Source organism: Heterodontus francisci, chromosome 2, assembly GCF_036365525.1.
Source record: "Heterodontus francisci isolate sHetFra1 chromosome 2, sHetFra1.hap1, whole genome shotgun sequence".
NCBI lineage: Eukaryota > Metazoa > Chordata > Chondrichthyes > Heterodontiformes > Heterodontidae > Heterodontus > Heterodontus francisci.
This window is the reverse complement of record NC_090372.1, coordinates 213,039,736-213,059,229: the sequence shown is the minus strand read 5'-3', so window position 1 is coordinate 213,059,229 and position 19,494 is coordinate 213,039,736. Positions and strand designations below refer to the sequence as shown.

At 45.9% G+C, this 19,494-nt stretch overlaps 1 protein-coding gene across 2 annotated transcripts in view; it reads left to right on the top strand.

The window, feature by feature from the left end:
• Positions 1 to 19,494, top strand: part of cyldl (cylindromatosis (turban tumor syndrome), like) — a 60,760-nt gene that overhangs the window by 29,139 nt on the left and 12,127 nt on the right. For both annotated transcript variants that reach the window (XM_068015729.1, XM_068015730.1), the window contains 7 exons: positions 125 to 235; positions 1,201 to 1,292; positions 2,100 to 2,166; positions 13,361 to 13,493; positions 16,182 to 16,290; positions 18,160 to 18,278; positions 18,683 to 18,893. In XM_068015729.1, coding sequence (XP_067871830.1) covers positions 125 to 235; positions 1,201 to 1,292; positions 2,100 to 2,166; positions 13,361 to 13,493; positions 16,182 to 16,290; positions 18,160 to 18,278; positions 18,683 to 18,893 — 842 coding nt within the window. The remainder of the gene's footprint in view (positions 1 to 124; positions 236 to 1,200; positions 1,293 to 2,099; positions 2,167 to 13,360; positions 13,494 to 16,181; positions 16,291 to 18,159; positions 18,279 to 18,682; positions 18,894 to 19,494) is intronic.

Here is a 19,494-nt window from a genome sequence, read left to right as displayed (position 1 = left end):
GTGGAGAGGGGGGAGGGGACGGAAACACACATAAATCAGATACAAATAAGAAAAGTAAGTTTCCAACCCCACCCTCAGCCTCTCTGACTCTCTGATGGTGATTGTGTGTGTTTGGTGTCTGCAGCCTCTTCTCCTGCACCATGGTGCTGGACTCCATGCTTCACAAATCCACAAAAAGCCAATCCGGACACATTCAGCAAATATTACGGGAGGAGATTGTGAATCCACTGCGCAGGTCAGTACGTGGGTGGGGGGGAGGGAGAGCGGTGGAGAGGGAGGGTGTGGGAGGGAGGATGGTGGGGTGATGGAGGAGGGCAGGCAGTTAGAGGAGGTGGGTAGAGAGATGGCAGTGGGGGGAGGGGAGGTGACCGTGTCACCGCAGCTTACAATGATCCAGCTCTGTGTCTGAGATATTTTGCAATGTTTGTTCTTGCCCTCTGTACTAATTTGCTCCCCCACTCCCCAACATCCCAGCCCCTTCCCTCAGTACCTCACCCGACAGCCAATCTGCATTCGGGAGCCCAGTCAGTGAGTGTCGGATGCTGTTCCACCTTGTATATTATATCAGAAGCCAGCTTTTACCCAATACCCACAGCACACTCACAACCACTGGAGCAAGGGGGTGGATGGGCAGTCAAACAGGGGGATCTGAGCTCCTCCCCCACAGGTTCATTTCGGGGTTGTTTCTCCTCCTGGCCTCCAAATTCCAAAATACTCCATTGGACTCCCTGGGAGGCGGAAGGGCAGGTTTGAAGGTTGTAATCCTTGGCTTGATAGAGGCAGAGAGTACAAAATTAAAGAAATTACGCCAAACCTCTACAAAACACCGATTAGGTCAAAGTTGGAGTATTTTGTCCAGTTCTGGGCACCACACGCTGGAAGGATGTTGAGGCTGGACTTGGAGAGGGTGCAGGGGAGATTTACCAGGATGAGGGACGTCAGTTATGTGCAGAGACTGGTGAAGCTGGAATTGTTCTCCTTGGAGCAGAGAAGGTTAAGAGGAGATTTAATAGAGGTGTTCAAAACCATAGAGGGTAACTAAAGAGAAACTGTTTCCAGTGACAGGAGGGTCAGTAACCAGGCGACACAGATTTAAGGTAAACCGTCACAGAACGTCGTGGAATATGGTAGCAGCTCAGTCAAAACCTGTGGCATGATGTTCTCTCTGTCTGTCTGTCTGTCTCTCTTTTTCTACATCAGGGATGGGTTTGTAGACTGTAAAAAGGTCATGAACCTGCGGAGAGAGCTGACACGAGACGGTTACTGTGAGGGGTTCACCACCGAGGAGAAAGGTCAGTAATGAGGACAATCGCGGTGCTGTGATATCATCACTTGTAGCTGCGTTTGTGTTTACAGTCAGCCTGCGCCTGAAAGAGTCAGAAAGCATGTTTATAGAGTGTGTTACACAAACTCAGGGCGGCCTAAAACACCTTGCAGCCAATGAAGTACTTTTGAAGTGTTGTAGTGTAGGAAACACAGCGGCCAAATTCGCACAGCAAGCTCCCACAAACAGCAATCAGATAATGATCAGAGAATCTGTTTTTTTTTTTAGCGATGTTGATTGAGGGATGAATATTGGCCGGGACACAGGGGAGAACTCCCCTGTCTGTCTTCAAAATAGCAGCCGTAGGATCTTCCACATTCATCTGAGAGGGTAGATGGGGCCCCCGGTTTAACGTCTGATCCAAAAGATGGCACCTCTGACAGTGTAGCACTCCCTCAGTACTGCACTGGGAGTGTCAGCCTGGATTTTGCACTCATGTCTCTGGACTGGGACTCGAACCCACAACCTTCCAACTCTGGGGCGAGAGTGACACTGTTAGCCTCAACATCCCTGCATTTGGAAGGGGGAAATAATCACAACCTCTCCCCCCCTGCTTCCATGACCATCATCTTTCAGTTAACAAGGACAAATTGTGATGCCCATGTGGTGGAATAGCCAGTTCCACTCAAAATCTGGACTCTTGCTTACATTTAGGGTGAGACTAGAGGGGGAGAGGGGAGACACCCCAGCAAGGAGCCAATATCTTCAGGGGAGGGAATGGGGAGCCAGAGAATCTCAACTGAATAGTAACAAGTTGTTTACTCTTCCTTTCCAGATCCTGAGGAGTTTTTGAATGTCATCATGCAGCACGTCCTGGGGCTGGAGCCCTTACTGAAACTGAAGTGAGTGCAGCCGTGTTTTCCTGCCTCCACACCCCTCCCCCATAACCAGCTCCCTCCATCACTCTCCCCATCCCCTCATCACCATCACAGGCAGAGGGAATGAGGGGCAGTGGGAGAGGTTGATGGGGAGGAAATGAGGGGGAGGGGATGAGGGCCATGTGCAAGGGAGGAGGAGGGGGGATGGGGAGAGAGAGGGAGGGAGGGAATGGGGAGAGTGGGATGGGAGGGATAGGGAGGAAATGGGGAATGGGGAGAGAGGGAAGGGATGGGGAGAGTGAGGGAGGGAATAGGGAGGGGGGATGGGGGAAGAGAGTGAAGGGGATGGGAGAGTGGTGCTGATGGGGTGCTGGAGAGGGGGCGGGGATAGGAAGAGGGGGAGGGGATGGAGAGAGGTAGAGGGGGGGATGGGAGGAGGTGGGGGGGTGGATGAGGAGAGCAGGGCCGAATTCTGTCTTTAGCCTGTGTCCACATGGTGCCCACTTCCCATGAGAGTAATTGGACAGTGATTAGGAGCAGACTGGATGCGTCAGCCCCAGCACTGCACTAGTTACACTGGCTAATGCAGTGGTTAACCCTGATAACAGGTTTCAGCCCAACCTCTGGGATTGTCCATTTGTGTTCCTCAAGGTAAGTTGTATTGGGTGTTCTAATCCAGAGACAGTCTCTGGTACTCTGAGTGATTTACATAGGAACAGGAGTAGGCCATTCAGCCCATCGAGCCTACCCCACCATTCAATATGATCATGGCTGATCATCCACTTCAATGCCTTTTTCCCACACTATCCTCATATCCCTTATGTCATTTGTATTTAGAAATCTGTCAATCTCTGCTTTAAACATACTCAATGACTGAGCTTCCACAGCCCTCTGGGGTAGAGAATTCCAAAGATTCACAACCCTCTGAGTAAAGAAATTTCTCCTCATCTCTGTCCTAAGTGGCTTCCCCCTTATTTTGAAATTGTGTCCCCTGGTTCTAGATTCCCCAACCAGGGGAAACATCTTAGCTGCATCTACCCTGTCTATCCCTTTAAGTATTTTGTAGGTTTCAATGAGATCACCTCTCATTCTTTGAAACTCTAGAGAATACAGGTCCAGTTTCCCCAATCTCTCTTCATAGGACAGTCCTGTCATCCCGAGAATAAGTCTGGTGAACCTTCGTTGCACTCCATAATATCCTTCCTAAGGTAAGGGGACCAAAACTGCACACTGTACTCCAAGTGCAGTCTAACCAAGGTTCTATACAATTGAAGCAAGACTTCACTACTCCTGTACTCAAATCCTCTTGCGATAAAGACTAACATACCATTAGCCTTCTTAATTGCTTGCTACACCTGCATGTTAGCTTTCAGTGACTTATTGACGAGGACACCCAGGTCCCTTTGTATATCTACACTTTGTAATCTCTTACCATTTAAGAAATACTCTGCACATCTGTTCCTCCTACCAAAATGGATAACCTTACATTTTTCCACATTATATTCTATCTGCCACATTCTTGCCCACTCATTAAGTCTGTCCAATTCCCCTTGAAGCTGCTTTGCATCTTCCTCACAGCACACATTCCCACCCAGTTTTATGTCATCTGTGAACTTGGAAATACTACATTTGGTCCCCAAATCCAAATAATTGTAAACAGCTGAGGCCCAAGCACTGATCCTTGTGGTACCCCACTAGTCACAGCCTGCCAATGAAGAATGACTAGTTTATTCCTACTCTCTGCCTGTTAGCCAATCCTTAATCCATGCCAGTATATTACCTCCTATCCCATGTGGTTTAATTTTGCTAACCAACCTCCTGTGGGGGACTTTATCAAAAGCCTTCTTAAAATCCAAGTATACCATGTCCAGCGACTCCCCTTTATCAATTCTGTTAGTAACATCAAAAAAACTCCAACAGGTTCGTCAAACAGGATTTCCCATTCATAAATCCATGTTGACTCTGCCCAATCAGATCATTATTATCCAGGTGTCCACTTATCACATCCATTAGAATAAATTCTTGCATTTTCCCAATGAGTGATGTAATTCCCTGTTTTCTCTCTCCCTCCCTTCTTAAATTGTGGGGTGACATTTGCGACCTTCCAATCTACAGGAACTGCTCCAGAATGTATAGACTTTTGGAAGATGATCACCAATGCATCCACTATCTCCATAGCTACCTCTTTCAACACTCGGATGTAGAATATCAGGTCCTGGGGACTTAACAACCTTCAGCCTCATTAATTTCTCCAATACAACCTTCTTACCAATACTAATTTCCTTCAGTTCCTCATTCCCCCTAATCCCTTGGATCTCTGATTCTGGGAGATTTCTTGTATCTTCCTCAGTGAAGACAATCACAAAGTAATCATTTCGCTTCTCTGCCATTTCTCTATTCCCCATTAGAAATTCTCCTGACTCTGCCTGTAATGGACCCACATTTGTCTTAGCCAAACATTTCCTTTATACTTACCTATAGAAGCTTTTACAGTCCGTTTTTAGATTTTTTGCTAGTTTACATTCATATTCTATTCTCCCTTTCTTTATCAGTTTCTTGGTCCTCCTTTGCTGTATTCTAAAATCCTCCCAATCCTCAGGTTTACTACTATTTCTGGCAACTTTATAGGCCTTTTCTTTTACTCGTATACAACCCTTAACTTTCTTTGTTATCCACGGTTGACTGCCTTTACTTTTGAGTTTTTTGTACCTTGAAGGAATGTATAGTTGCTGTAAACTATGTAATATTTCTTTAAAGACTATCCATTGTCTATGTACTGTCATACGTTTTAATGTATTTTCCCAATCCACCTCAGCCAGTTTTCCCCTCATACCTTCATAATTTCCTTTGTTCAAATTTAACACCCTGGCTTCAGATTGAACTTACCTCACTTTCAAACATATTGTAAAATTCTATCATATTATGGTCACTCATCCCTAAAGGTTCTTTTACAATGAGATTATTAATTAGCCCTTTCTCATTAGATAATACTAGATCTAAAATAGCCTGTTCTCTGGTCGGTTCCTCAACATACTGCTGTGGAAAACTATCCCTAACACACTCCAGAAACTTAATGCTCATTAGGTTTACCCAGTCTATATGCAGATTGAAGTCACCCATGATAACTATTACCCATGCCACATGCTGCTCTAATCTCCTGATTAATAGGAATATAGGAAGATAGGAACAGGAGTTGGCCATTCAGCCCCTCGAGCCTGTCCTGCCTTTCAATGAGATCATGGCTGATCCGCGGCCTAACTCCATATACCTGCCTTTGGCCCATATCCCTTAATATCTTTGCTTAACAAAAATCTATCTCAGATTTAAAATTAACAACTGTTCTAGCTTCAACTGCTGTTTGTGGGAGAGAGTTCCAAACCTCTACCACCCTTTGTGTGAAGAAGTGCTTCCTAACATCTCTCCTGAACGGTCTGGTCCTAATTTTTCGACTATGCCCCCCCTAGTTTTAGAATTTCCAACCAGTGGAAATAGTTTATCTTTATCTGGCTTGTCTTTTCCTGTTAATATCTTGAAGACTTCAATCAGATCACCCCTTAACCTTCTAAATTCTATCAAAAACAGGTCTAATTTGTGTAATCTCTCCTCCTAATTTAACCCCTGTAGTCCAGCTATCATTCTTGTAAACCTACATTGCTCTCCCTCCAAGGCCAATCTTTCCTTCCTAAGGTGTGGTGCCCAGAGCTGCTCACAGTACTCCAAGTGGGGTCTAACCAGGGTTTTGTACAGCTGCAGCATAACCTCTATGTCTTTATACTCCAATCCTCTGGATATAAAGGATAGCATTCCATTAGCCTTTTTGATTATTTTCTGCACTTGCTCCTGGCATTTTAAAGATCTATGCACCTGAACCCCCAAGTCTCTTTGGACATCCACTGTACTTAACCTCTCCCCATTTAGAAAGTACCCTGCTCTATCCTTTTTTGGTCCAAAATGGATAACCTCACACTTGCCCGCATTGAAATCCATCTGCCACAGTTTTGCTCACTCACCTCGTCTGTCAATACCTCCTTGCAATTTTATGCTATCATCTTGACTGTCTACAATGCTACCTAACTTTGTATCATCAGCAAATTTGGATATATGACTTACTACTCCATCATCCATGTCATTAATGAATAATGTGAATAATTGAGGCCCCAACACAGATCCCTGTGGGACACCACTAGTCACATCCTGCCAATCAGAGTACTTACCCATTATCCCCACTCTCTATCACCTACCACTCAAACAACTTCCTAACCATGCCAATAATTTGCCCTCAACTCCATGGGCTTCTACCTTAGTTAACAGTCTCTTATGTGGGACTTTATCAAATGCCTTCTGGAAGTCCATACATATAACATCCATAGACACTCCCCTGTCCACTACCTGAGTCACCTCTTCAAAACATTCAATGAGATTTGTCAGGCATGACCTTCCAGTCATGAATCCATGTTGGCTGTCCCTGATTAACTGAAATTTTTCTAGGTGTTCAGTCACCCTATCCTTGATTAAAGACTCCAGCAACTTCCCCACCACAGAGGTCAGACTGACTGGTCTGTAATTTCCTTGGTTCCCCCTTTCACCCTTCTTAAAAAGTGGAGTGACATGTGCAACTTTCCAATCCAGAGGGACCACTCCTGAATCTAGGGAACTCTGAAAGACTATAGTTCGGGCATCTACAATGTGCTCCCCTACTTCCTTCAACACCCTCGGATGGAAACTGTCAGGTCCTGGGGATTTCTCACTCTTTAGTTCCATTAATTACCTTGTTACTGATGTTTTACTTATATTAATTGTATTAAGTCCCTGTCCCCTATCAGCTGTTAATTTTTTCGGGACTTCCGGCAAGTTATCCTCCTTTTCAACTGTAAATACTGAGGTAAAGTAATTGTTCAACATGTCTGCCATTTCCCCATTATCAATGACAATATCTCCATTTTCAGCTTTTAATGGGCCTACATTGCTCTTGACCACCCACTTTCCCTTTATGTAACTATAACATTTCTTCTTATTGATTTTGATGTCCCTTGCAAGTTTCCTTTCATAATCTCTTTTAGTAGCTCTTATAAACTGTTTTGTGACCCTTTGCTGGTCTTTGTATCGATTCCATTCGGCCGGATCTGTGCTGCGTTTTGCATTTTTGTAAGCCCTTTCTTTTTATTTTATGCTATCCCTAATCTCTTTTGTTGTCCATGGCTGTTTTTTCTGTGAAGTGGAGCTTTTTCCTCTCAGGGGTATATACTCGCTCTGTATTTCGTTAAATGTTTCTTTAAATATTCTCCACTGTTCTTCGTTTGACCCATTAACAGATCTACCCAGTTTACCATGGACAGTCTCTGTCTCATCCCGGTAAAGTCAGCCTTACCCAAGTCTAAAATTCTAGTAGCTGATTCGTGCTTTTCACTTTCAAATGCTACCTTGTATTCGATCATGTTGTGATCACTATTTGATAAATGTTCACACACAGTTAGGCTACTAATTAAATTTGACTCATTACTCATAACTAAATCTAATATTGCCTGTCCCCTTGTTACATCGAGGACATATTGCTGTGGGAAACTATCCCGGACACATTCCAGAAATTCACTACCTTTCTGACAGGTCTAGTCTGCCTCTCCCAATCTATGTGTAAGTTAAAATCCCCCATTAATACTACTCTGCCTTTGTTATACACTTGCCTAATTTGTGCATTTATACAATCCAACACCTCAGAACTGCTACCAGGGAGTCTATACACAACACCTATTACAGTTTTAGATCCTTTTTTGTTCCTCAATTCCACCCATAAGGTCTCCACTGGATGCTTTCCCCTCATTATATCCTCCCTCACCAATGAGGTGATATTATTTCTAATCAGTAAGGCGACTCCACCCCTCTGCCATTTTCCCTGTCCCTCCTGTAAACTTTATAACCAGGTATATTTAGTTCCCAGTCCCGACCATCCTGCAGCCACCTCTCCACAATGGCCACCACATCATAATCTTCCATTTGAATTTGCGCCTGCAGCTCCTCTAGTTTATTCCTTACACTCCGTGCATTTGTATATAGAACTGTTATTTGGGCTCTACCCCCTAACCTGTCCCTCAGCACTGATGCTTTATTCACCTGTTTATTGTTTCTCTCTTCTGGTTTAACCAGTATACTTCTTGCAGTTTGGTAACAATCAGCCTCACCACTAACCTGCACTCCTACCTTCTCCTTTAACTTCCTGTTTTTCCATGCAACTGAACCCTCCCCCCCACTATTTAGTTTAAAGTCCTATCTACAGCCCTAGTTATGCGATTCGCCAGGACTCTGGTCCCAGCATGATTCAGGTGGAGCCCGTCCCATCGGAACAGCTCCCTCTTTCCCCAACACTGGTGCCAATGTCCCACGAATTCAAACCCATTTCTCCCACACCAAAATAAAAGCAAAATACTGTGGATGCTGGAAATCTGAAACAAAAACAAGAAATGCTGGATTCACTCAGCAGGTCTGGCAGCATCTGTGGAAAGAGAAGCAGAGTTAACGTTTCGGGTCAGTGACCCTTCTTCGGAACTGCTCCGAAGAAGGGTCACTGACCCGAAACGTTAACTCTGCTTCTCTTTCCACAGATGCTGCCAGACCTGCTGAGTGAATCCAGCATTTCTTGTTTTTGTCTCCCACACCAATCTTTGAGCCACTCATTTACCTCTTTAATCTTATTGATCCTTTGCCAATTTGCTCGTGGCTCAGGTAGTAATCCGGAGATTATTACCTTTTTGGTTCTGCTTTTTAATTTAGACCCTAGCTGCTCATATTCCCTCAGCAGAACCTCTATCCTCGTTCTACCTATATTGTTGGTACCTACGTGGACCACGACAACTGGATCTTTCCCCTCCCACTCCAAGTTCCTCTGCAGCCCAGATGAGATATCCTGAACCCTGGCACCAGGTAGGCAACAGAGCCTTCGGGACTCTCGATCCTGGCCACAGAGAACAGTGTCTGTGCCCCTAACTATACTATCCCCTATTACGACTACATTTTTCTTTTCTCCCCCCACTTGAATGGCTCCCTGTACCACAGTGCTGTGGTCAGTTTGCTCATCCTCCCTACACTCCCTGCTCTCGTCCACACAGGGAACAAGAATCTCAAACCTATCGGACAAGGACAATGGCTGAGGCTCCTGCAGCACTACCTGCTGGATTCCTCTACCTGCCTCATTCATAGTCACACCCTCCTGTCCCTGACCACTGGCCGAATTCAAGGTAGTTAATCTAAGGGGTGTGACTGCCTCCTGAAACACAGCATCCAGGTAACTCTCCCCCTCCCTGATGTGTCGCAGTGTCCGAAGCTCAGACTCCAGCTCATCAACTCTGAGCCGGAGTTCCTCGAGCAGCCAGTACTTGCTACAGATGTGTTCACCAGGAACCACAATGGGGTCCACCAGCTCCCACATCAGGCAGGTACAAGACATCGCCTGGCCCTGCATCTCTATTTCATAGAATTAGATTTTAATTTGTTATTTAAATTTCCAACTGGTCTTTAGTTTTTTAAAAACCGCTTTAGTCTTTAGTGTATATACTTATAAATTAAGTAATCAGGTCTTACTCTATGTTGATTCAATTAAATTAAATTGGGGAGGTGGTGGTTTAGTGGTAATGTCACTGGACTAATAATCCAGAGGCTCAGGCTAATGCTCTTGGGACATGGGTTTGAATCCCACCATGGCAGATGGTCAAATTTGAATTCAATTAATAAAAAATCTGGAATTAAAAGCTAGTCTAATTGTGACCATGAAACCATTGTCAATTGTTATAAAAACACATCTGATTCAATAATGGCCTTTAGGGAAGGAAATCTGCTGTCCTTACCTGGTCTGGCCTACATGTGACTCCAGATCCACAGCAATGTGGTTGACTCTTAAATGCCCTCTGAAATGGCCTATCAAGCCACTCAGTTCAAGGGCAATTAGGGATGAGCAATAAATGCTGGCCTAGCCAGCAACGCCCACATCCCACGTATGAATAAAAAAAAATACTTACCTGAATACTGACCCCAGCTGCTCTCTGTTTCCCTGCTCTCACTGTTCAATGTGACGTCACTCTGATGTCACTTTTCGAGTTTTTTTTTTTCTTCCCCCCCACCCACCCCCTGCTCCTCGGGCTCCACTCCTCTCTGCCTCACTATAATACTATGCCCCACATTAACGCTACTGTTTGGTGGCCGATAAACAACTCCGACCAATGTTTGCTGCCCCTTGCTGTTTCTTAGCTCCACCCAAACAGATTCCACATTTTTTATTTTATTTATTTAGAGATACAGCACTGAAACAGGCCCTTCGGCCCACCGAGTCTGTGCCGACCAAGAACCACCCATTTATAATAACCGTACAGTAATCCCATATTCCCTACTACCTACCTACACTAGGGGCAATTTACAATGGCCAGTTTACCTATCAACCTGCAAGTCTTTGGCGGTGGGAGGAAACCGGAGCACCCGGCGAAAACCCACACGGTCACAGGGAGAACTTGCAAACTCCACACAGGCAGTACCCAGAATCGAACCTGGGTCCCTGGAGCTGTGAGGCTACGGTGCTAACCACATCCTCCCTTACTAATGTACTGATCCCATTCCCTTATTATCAGCACAACACCACCTCTTCCTTTTTCCCTGTCCTTCCTAAATGTCAAATATCCTTGAATATTCAGTTCTCAGTCTTGGTCAACCTGTAGCCACGTTTCCATTATGACAATTAGATCATACCCATTTACCTCTATTTGGGCCTTTAAATCATCTACCTTGTGAATGCTGGGTGCATTCTGGTAGAGCACCCTTAACCTTGTCTTCTTGACATTATTCTGCATTCTAAGCCTAGTTGACGCTCGCCTTTGTTTTGCCTGCCTTCTAATGTCACTTGCTACCTGTTACCAGCTTTACTTCCTTCCAATTTGAGCTACCCCTCAGGTTCCCATCCCCCTGACAAGCTAGTTTAATCCCTCCCCCCACCCCCCTCAACAGCACTAGCAAATCTCCCTACATTAATTCCATATCCCTCTATGCCTTGCTCATTCAAGTACCTGTCCAGATGCCTCTTAAATGTTGCTACTGTTCCTGCCTCCACCACCTCCTCAGGCAGCTCATTCCAGATACCCACTATTCTTTGTGTGAAAAATTTACCCCTTTGGTCCTGTTAAGGTGTAGCCCATCTATCTTGTACAGGTCCCACCTGCCCTAGAACCGGTCCCAGTGCCTCAGAAATCTGGTGCCCTCCCTCCTACACCAGTTCTCCAGCCACATGTTCAATTGCTCAGTTCTCCTATTCCTATACTCACTAGCACGTGGCACTGGGAGTAATCCTGAGATTACTGCTTTGGAGGTCCTGCTTTTTAATTTCTTTCCAAACTCCCTAAAATCTGCTTTCAGGACCTCATCCCTCTTCATCCCTATGTCATTGGTACCAATGTGGACCGCGACCTCTGGCTGTTCACCCTCTCCAGAAGGATATCCTGCAGCCGCACCGTGACATCCTTCACCCTGGCACGAGGGAGGCAACACATCATCCTGGATTCACGTTTACTGCCGCAGAAACACCTGTCTGATCCCCTGACTATCGAATCCCCTCTCACTATTGCTCTCCCACTCTTCTTCCTCCCCTCCTGCGCAACTGAGCCACCCATGGTGCCACAGACTTTGCTCTGACTGCACTCCCCCGAGGAACCATCGTTTTCACCAGTATCCAAAATGGAAAACCAATTAGCAAACAAGATAGACTCGGGGGACTCCTGCATTGCCTGCCGGGTTCTCTTAGACTGCCTGGTGGTCACCCGTTCCCTCTCTGCCTGCATGCTCCTAACCTGCAGTGTGACCACTTCCCTAAATGTGCTATCCACATAGTCCTCCACCTCACAGATGCACAACAGTGACTCCAGCCGCCGCTCAAGTTCTGAAACCTGGAGCCCAAGCTTCTGCAGCCGGTGACACTTCCTGTAGATATGTCTAGGACACATGGTGCATCCATGACTTCCCACATAACGCAGGACATACACTCCACTTGGCTGAGCTGACCTACCATAATGTAACTTTAAAAACTTTTTATTACAATGAGAAGTAGAATAACATACCAGTTACTCACCAATCAGCTTCTTCCCATGTACCAAAGAGAGAGGCAGCTATTGGAGGCTGAGTAAAGGTAGAAGATAGAAAGGAGCCCCTCCCTTACACACCAAACTCCCACTTTATACTCTGTGCACTCAAATTTATCTTCTTAATTTATAGTTCCCCACCTTCCTAAACTCCCTCAATTACCAATCTCCCTTCTTAACACTCTATGTTCTCCAGCAGCACTTAATGCTGACAAGCAGCACTGAGAGTCCCCTGAATTTATACTCTGAAAACAATTCTGTGTCAGCTCTGCTAGAGCTCTGCTACAGCTCAGAAACCAGTTTAAGCTAGCTACCTAATTAACTAGCTACAGCTACTCTCTGAGTGTTAGTATAACCCCTGTTTATAACTGTAACAAACCTAACTTACCTCTTAACTGAAACAGGAATTTCAATTAACTGCTAGATGTAAACAAAACAAAAACGAGTCCTGAGAGATTAACCATTAAATTTCGCTCACTTACCAAACCCCCTTCTTCACACTCATTGCAGACAAGCAGCACTGAGAGTCCCCTCAATTTATACTGTAGCAGCACTGAGAGACCCTGAGAGTGTAATTGGTGAAATCTTTTTAATTCATTTGTGGTATGTGGGCAAGCAACATTCTCTTGAATATCTTTTCAGATTGTGATTTGTTTAAGTGCACGTCCTGTGCATGGGGACTTCCGGGAAGAAGGAACAACGCTGGCCAGGCCAGCATTTATTGCCCATTCCTAATTGCCCTTGAGAAGGTGGTGGTGAGCTGCCGCCTTGAACTGCTGCAGTCCATGTGGGGTAGGTATACCCACAGTGCTGTTAGCAAGGAAGTTCCAGGGTTTTGACCCAGTGACAGTGAAGGAACGGTGATATAGTTCCAAGTCAGGATGGTGTGTGACTTGGAGGGGAACTTGCAGGTGGTGGTGTTCCCATGTATTTGCTGCCCTTGTCCTTCTAGTTGGTAGAGGTCGTGGGTTTGGAAGGTGCTGTCGAAGGAGCTGTGGTGAGTTGCTGCAGTGCATCTTGTAGATGGTGCACACTGCAGTGTTGTGCATTCTACATATCACCATGGTGCTGGATACTATGGGGGTAACCGGTCGGTCTGCTTGTTTCCACAGATCAGCAGGGCAGAAGGAACAGGAGTGTTACTGCCACCAGATATTTATCGATGAGGATGATGATCTTGTTGTTCCCACAGTGCAGCAGCTAGTGGAACATTCCTTCCACAGCAATCGTCTCAAACTGGCTGAGGTGAGTGAATTGTGACTCTCGACCTGCACCAGACAGGTCCAGGGAACAATACTGGGGCTGAAAGGGTTAAACCATAAGGCCAGGATACTGAGACCAGGCTGGTACTCTGGAGTATTATGGGGTGATCTAACTGAGGTGTTTAAGCTGATTAAAATCTTTGTTAGGATAAATAGAGACAAGCTATATCCTCTTCTGGGGGGAGTTTGGCAAGTTTCGGGAACCTTGGATAACGAGGGATATTGTGAGCCCAGTCAAAAAGAAAAAGGAAGCATTCGTAAGGGCTGGAAGGCTAGGAACAGATGAATCCCTTGAGGAATATAAAGACAGTAGAAAGGAACTTAAGCAAGGAGTCAGGAGGGCTAAAAGGGGTCATGAAAAGTCATTGGCAAACAGGATTAAGGATAATCCCAAGGCTTTTTATACATATATAAAGAGCAAGAGGGTAACGAGGAAAAGGGTTGGCCCACTCAAGGACAGAGAAGGGAATCTATGTGTGGAGCCAGAGGAAATGGGCAAGGTACTAAATGAGTACTTTGCATCAGTATTCACCAAGGAGAAGGACTTGGTGAATGATGAGCCTAGGGAAGGGAGTGTAGATAGTCTCAGCCATCTCGTTATCAAAAAGGAGGTGGTGTTGGGTGTCTTGCAAAGCATTAAGGTAGATAAGTACCCAGGGCCTGATGGGATCTACCCCAGAATACTGAGGGAGGCAAGGGAAGAAATTGCTGGGGCCTTGACAGAAATCTTTGCATCCTCATTGGCTACAGGTGAGGTCCCAGAGGACTGGAGAATAGCCAATGTTGTTCCTTTGTTTAAGAAGGGTAGCAAGGATAATCCAGGAAATTATAGGCCGGTGAGCCTTACCTCAGTGGTAGGGAAATTATTAGAGAGGATTCTTCGAGACAGGATTTACTCCCATTTGGAAACAAACAAACGTATTAGTGAGAGGCAGCATGGTTTTGTGAAGGGGAGGTCGTGTCTCACTAATTTGATTGAGTTTTTTGAGGAAGTGACAAAGATGATTGATGAAGGAAGGGCAGTGGATGTTATCTATATGGACTTTAGTAAAGACTTTGACAAGGTCCCTCATGGCGGACTGGTACAAAAGGTGAAGTCACACGGGATCAGAGGGGAGCTGGCAAGATGGATACAGAACTGGCTCTGTCATAGAAGACAGAGGGTAGCAGTGGAAGGGTGCTTTTCTGAATGGAGGGATGTAACTAGTGGTGTTCCGCAGGGATCAGTGCTGGGACCTTTGCTCTTTGTAGTATATATAAATGATTTGGAGGAAAATGTAGCTGGTCTGATTAGTAAGTTTGCGGATGACACAAAGGTTGGTGGAGTTGCGGATAGTGATGAGGATTGTCAGAGGATACAGCAGGATATAGATCGGTTGGAGACTTGGACGGAGAAATGGCAGATGGAGTTTAATCCGGACAAATGTGATGTAATGCATTTTGGAAGATCTAATGCAGGTGGGAAGTGTACAGTAAATGGCAGAACCCTTAGGAGAATTGACAGGCAGAGAGATCTGGGCGTACAGGTCCACAGGTCACTGAAAGTGGCAACGCAGGTGGATAAGGTAGTCAAGAAGGCATACGGCATGCTTGCCTTCATCGGTCGGGGCATAGAGTATAAAAATAGGCAAGTCATGCTGCAGCTGTACAGAACCTTAGTTAGGCCACACTTAGAATATTGCGTGCAATTCTGGTCGCCACACTACCAGAAGGACGTGGAGGCTTTGGAGAGGGTACAGAAGACGTTTACCAGGATGTTGCCTGGTCTGGAGGGTATTAGCTATGAGGAAAGGTTGGATAAACTCGGATTGTTTTCACTGGAACGACGGAGGTGGAGGGGTGACATGATAGAGATTTACAAAGTTATGAGCGGCATGGACAGAGTGGATAGTCAGAAGCTTCTTCCCAGGGTGGAAGAGTCAGTTACTCGGGGACATAGGTTTAAGGTGCGAGGGGGCAAAGTTTAGAGGGGATGTGCGAGGCAAGTTCTTGACACAGAGGGTGGTGAGTGCCTGGAACTTGCTGCCGGGGGAGGTGGTGGGAGCAGGTATGATAGCGACGTTTAAGAGGCATCTTGGCAAATATATGAATAGGATGGGAATAGAGGGATACGGTCCCCGGAAGTGCAGAAGGTTTTAGTTTAGACAGGCATCAAGATCAGCGCAGGCTTGGAGGGCCGAATGGCCTGTTCCTGTGCTGTACTGTTCTTTGTTCTTTGAGACCAGAATAAGAGCCAGGCCATTCAGAGGATGATGTCAGGAAGCACTTCCTCACTGAAAGGGGAGTGGAAATCTGGAATGTTCTCCTCCAATAAGCTGCTGAGGCTGGAGGTCAATTGAAGATTTAAAAACTCATATTTGGTAGATTTTTGTTTGGTTACAGAACCAAGGTGGGTAGATGGAGTTAAGATACAGATCTGACATCATCTAATTGAATGGGAGAGCAGGTTCGAAGGGCTGAATGGCCTCCTCCTGTTCCTGTGGAACCAGTGATTTTATCAAGGTTTCGTATAACCTCCTTGCTTTTGTATTCTATGCCTCTGTTAATAAAGCCCAGGATTCCAGACCAACCTGCTCAACTTGTCCTGCCACCTTCAAAGAGTTGTGGGTGTGAACTCCCAGGTCTGTCTGTTCCTGCAAACCCTTTTAAAATGAATTCTTTTACTCCTCAGGTTCCGTCTTGTTTCATAATCCAGATGCCTCGCTTCGGGAAAAATTACAAAATGTTTGAGAAGATCATTCCGTCCTTGGAGCTGGACATCACTGACCTGCTGTGTGACAGTAGGTGAAAGTGGTCACTGCGCACGGGTAGACAATCACATTCCTGCCCGACCTCCGCTGGCTCTTGGGAGACAGCGGTGGGGTGGGGTGGGGGGAGGGCGACACAGCTGAATTGGAGTCACCAGGAAGCCAGTGGGAAAGGAGGATGCGTTTCTCAGTGGAGAAAGCAACATGGTGGCTGAATTGGAGGTTGGCTCATTGACGACCAGTTACTCCATTCTGTTAGATCACAGTTAATCTGTATCTCCGACCTCCTAATCCTTTCCTTCGTGTTTCCTCACGCTCCCTGCCCTTGCACCCCACCCCGCCCTCGTGCTCGATGCGGCTTTATGGCCCAAATGATCTGTTCTCACTCCCCCTTTTCTTACAAAATCTGGAATGAACAGGATGTAACGGGATGGGACATCTGTAAAACCCAGGGATGGGCAACTGAAAGCAAGATCATATCGATTGGTCTTTCAGATCCAATTGGGATGGTTGTCCTTCCAGTCGAGAAGACTCACAGGAGATATGGTTGAGATTTAAAAAATCATGGGCCTATTAAATAAGGAGCAACTGTTTCCACTGGCAGGAGGGGTCGGTAACCAGAGAAGATAAATTAAAGATAATTGGCAAAAGACCAGAGCAGAAATAAAAATTACTGAGTGAGTTGTGATCTGGAATGCGCTGCCTGAAAGGACAGTGGAAGCAGATCCAATAGTAACTTTCAAACGGGAATTGGATAAACACTGGGAAGAGGACATTTTGCAGGACTATTGAGAATGAACAATGCAATGGGACTAATTGGATGCTCTTTCAAAGAGCCAGCACAGGCACGATGGACCAAATGGCCTCCTCTCTGCTGTTCTATGAAGTTGTGATGCAAACTAGGTTGTAAAGACAATGTCAGCATTTTTTTCCTTTTTCTGTAAGTGTCAGTTTTCGGGTGAGCATCTTGGAATCTACATTTGTAAAACCCACTATTTGTCCCGGTTTTCCACAAACTCGTTTTTCAATTGATGTGAAACAGTAAAAACTCCAGGGAAGCCTCCCCGCCAATTGTGTCCGAAACATTGACATGTCCATGAATTACTGGAGACCCCACCTTCAGCTGCCTGGGCCCTGAGGCTCTCCACCTTTCTGCTTCTTTAAGACACACCTTAAACAACAACAATAACAACTTACATTCATATAGTGCCTTTAATGTAATAAAACGTCCCAAGGTACTTTGCAGGAGTGTTACAACGAAACGTTTGACACCGAGCCATCTAAGGCAGTATTAGGGCAGATAGCCAAAAGCTTGGTCAAAGAGGTAGGTTTTGAGGAGTGTCTTAAAGAGGAAAAGCGAGGCACAGAGGTGTAGGGAGGGTATTCCAGTGCTTGGGGCCTAGGCAACTGAAGGCATGACCGCCAATGGTGGAGCAATTAAAATCGGGGATATACAAGAGGCCAGAATTGTCCTAAATATATATATATTTTTTAATTTATATTTTTATTAATTGAATTCAACTTGCACCATGTGCCTTGGTGGGATTCGAACTCATGTCCCCAGGGATTTAGCCTGGGCCTTTGGATTACTAGTCTAGTGAGAATACCACTGCCTCCCCCTTTATTGTTGTTCTTGTTTGTTTGTTGAACATCCGATTCTAGCTTCTCCTGCAGACACTAGTTAGATCAGAAAAGCACCAAGAGGGCCCTGATCTCAGCTGTCAGTCCTGCATCTTCCCTTTCCCAGGAACCAATCTCCCGCACCCCCCCCCCCCCCCTCCCCTCGGAGCTATTAAAATGCTGGCAAACCTGGCATTCCAGCATTCTGGAGCAGGGTGTGTCAACCTGCCTTTCTCGAGCAGACTGGCCGGGACCAGTCTCAATGTTTTCTACTCTCTGCAGGTCCGAGAGAATGCTGCCTGTGTGCAGAGTTGGCCACTCAGGAGTGTGAAGAGTGCTTCAAGGACAAGCTGTTTTCGAAAGCAGGACTCAAGCAATACTGCACTGTGTGCTGGCATCAGGTATGTGACCTGGCATCAACCTGACGCACTAATGTACGGTGCTCCTGGGATCAGACTGTGCGGGTATTGCAAGATTGGTCAGTCTTTTTTTTTTAAATTCATTCATAGGATGTGAGTGTCTCTGTCTAGGCCAGCATTTATTGCCCATCCCTAATTTGCCTTGAGAAGGTGATGGTGAGCCTGTGGATCTGTAAAGCCCACCCTGCACTGGTGACCCTGGCACTGACAGACTCCAGGAAGCACCCTCTCTGCCTTGGCAACGATTTCTTGATGCGGCGATTGTTTGGTTGCGTCTGACCAGCATTTAAATTTCTACGAGTCACTCTCCTTGCGCAGGATGATAGCATCCCTCCATTTAACATTCCCTCCTGTTTTCTGGGATTTCCCCACCCCCTCCCCTCCAGGTGCATTCTCACTCCGCCAGAAGAAGCCACAAGTCCATGAAGCTCCGATGCCCGGACGAGTTTACGCGCAGTGGGAATGCTATGGTGCCACGGGAGAAGATGCAGCTCTTCGCTATGCTCTGCATCGAGACCAGCCATTACGTGTCGTTCATCAAATATGGACCTGAAGACCATCAATGGATGTTCTTTGACAGCATGTCTGACAGACACGGTGAGAGCAGGGCAATGAGTCAAAAAGTTTTATTACAATTGTACAGGGCATTAATGAGGCCACACCTGGAGTACTGTGTGCTGTTTTGGTCTCCTTACTTAAGGGAGGCCATATTGTCCTAGAGGATGTGCAACATCACTAGACTGATTCCTGTGATGAGGACATTGTCCTATGAGGAGATTGAGTAGACTCGGCCTACATTGTCTGGAGTTTAGAAGCCTGTGAGATGATCTCGTTAAAATATATAAAAGTCTTAAGGGGCTTTACAGGGCAGATGCTGAGAGGATATTCCCCCTGGCTGGGGAATCTAAAACACAGGGTCGCAGTCTCAGAATAAAGGGTTGGACATTTAGGGCTGAGATGAGGAGCAATTTCTTCACTCAGAGTTGTGAAACTTTGGAATCCTCTATTCCAGAGAGGTGTGGATGCTCAGTTGTTCATCAATAGATTTTTGGGAATGAAAGGATATGGGGATAGTGATGGAAGGTGGAGTTGAGATAGATTAGCCCTGATCTTATTGAATGGTGAAGCAGCTTCGAGGGGCTGAATGGCCTCCTCCTGCTCATATTCCTTAAGTTCTATGTCTCCAAAAGCACTTTAC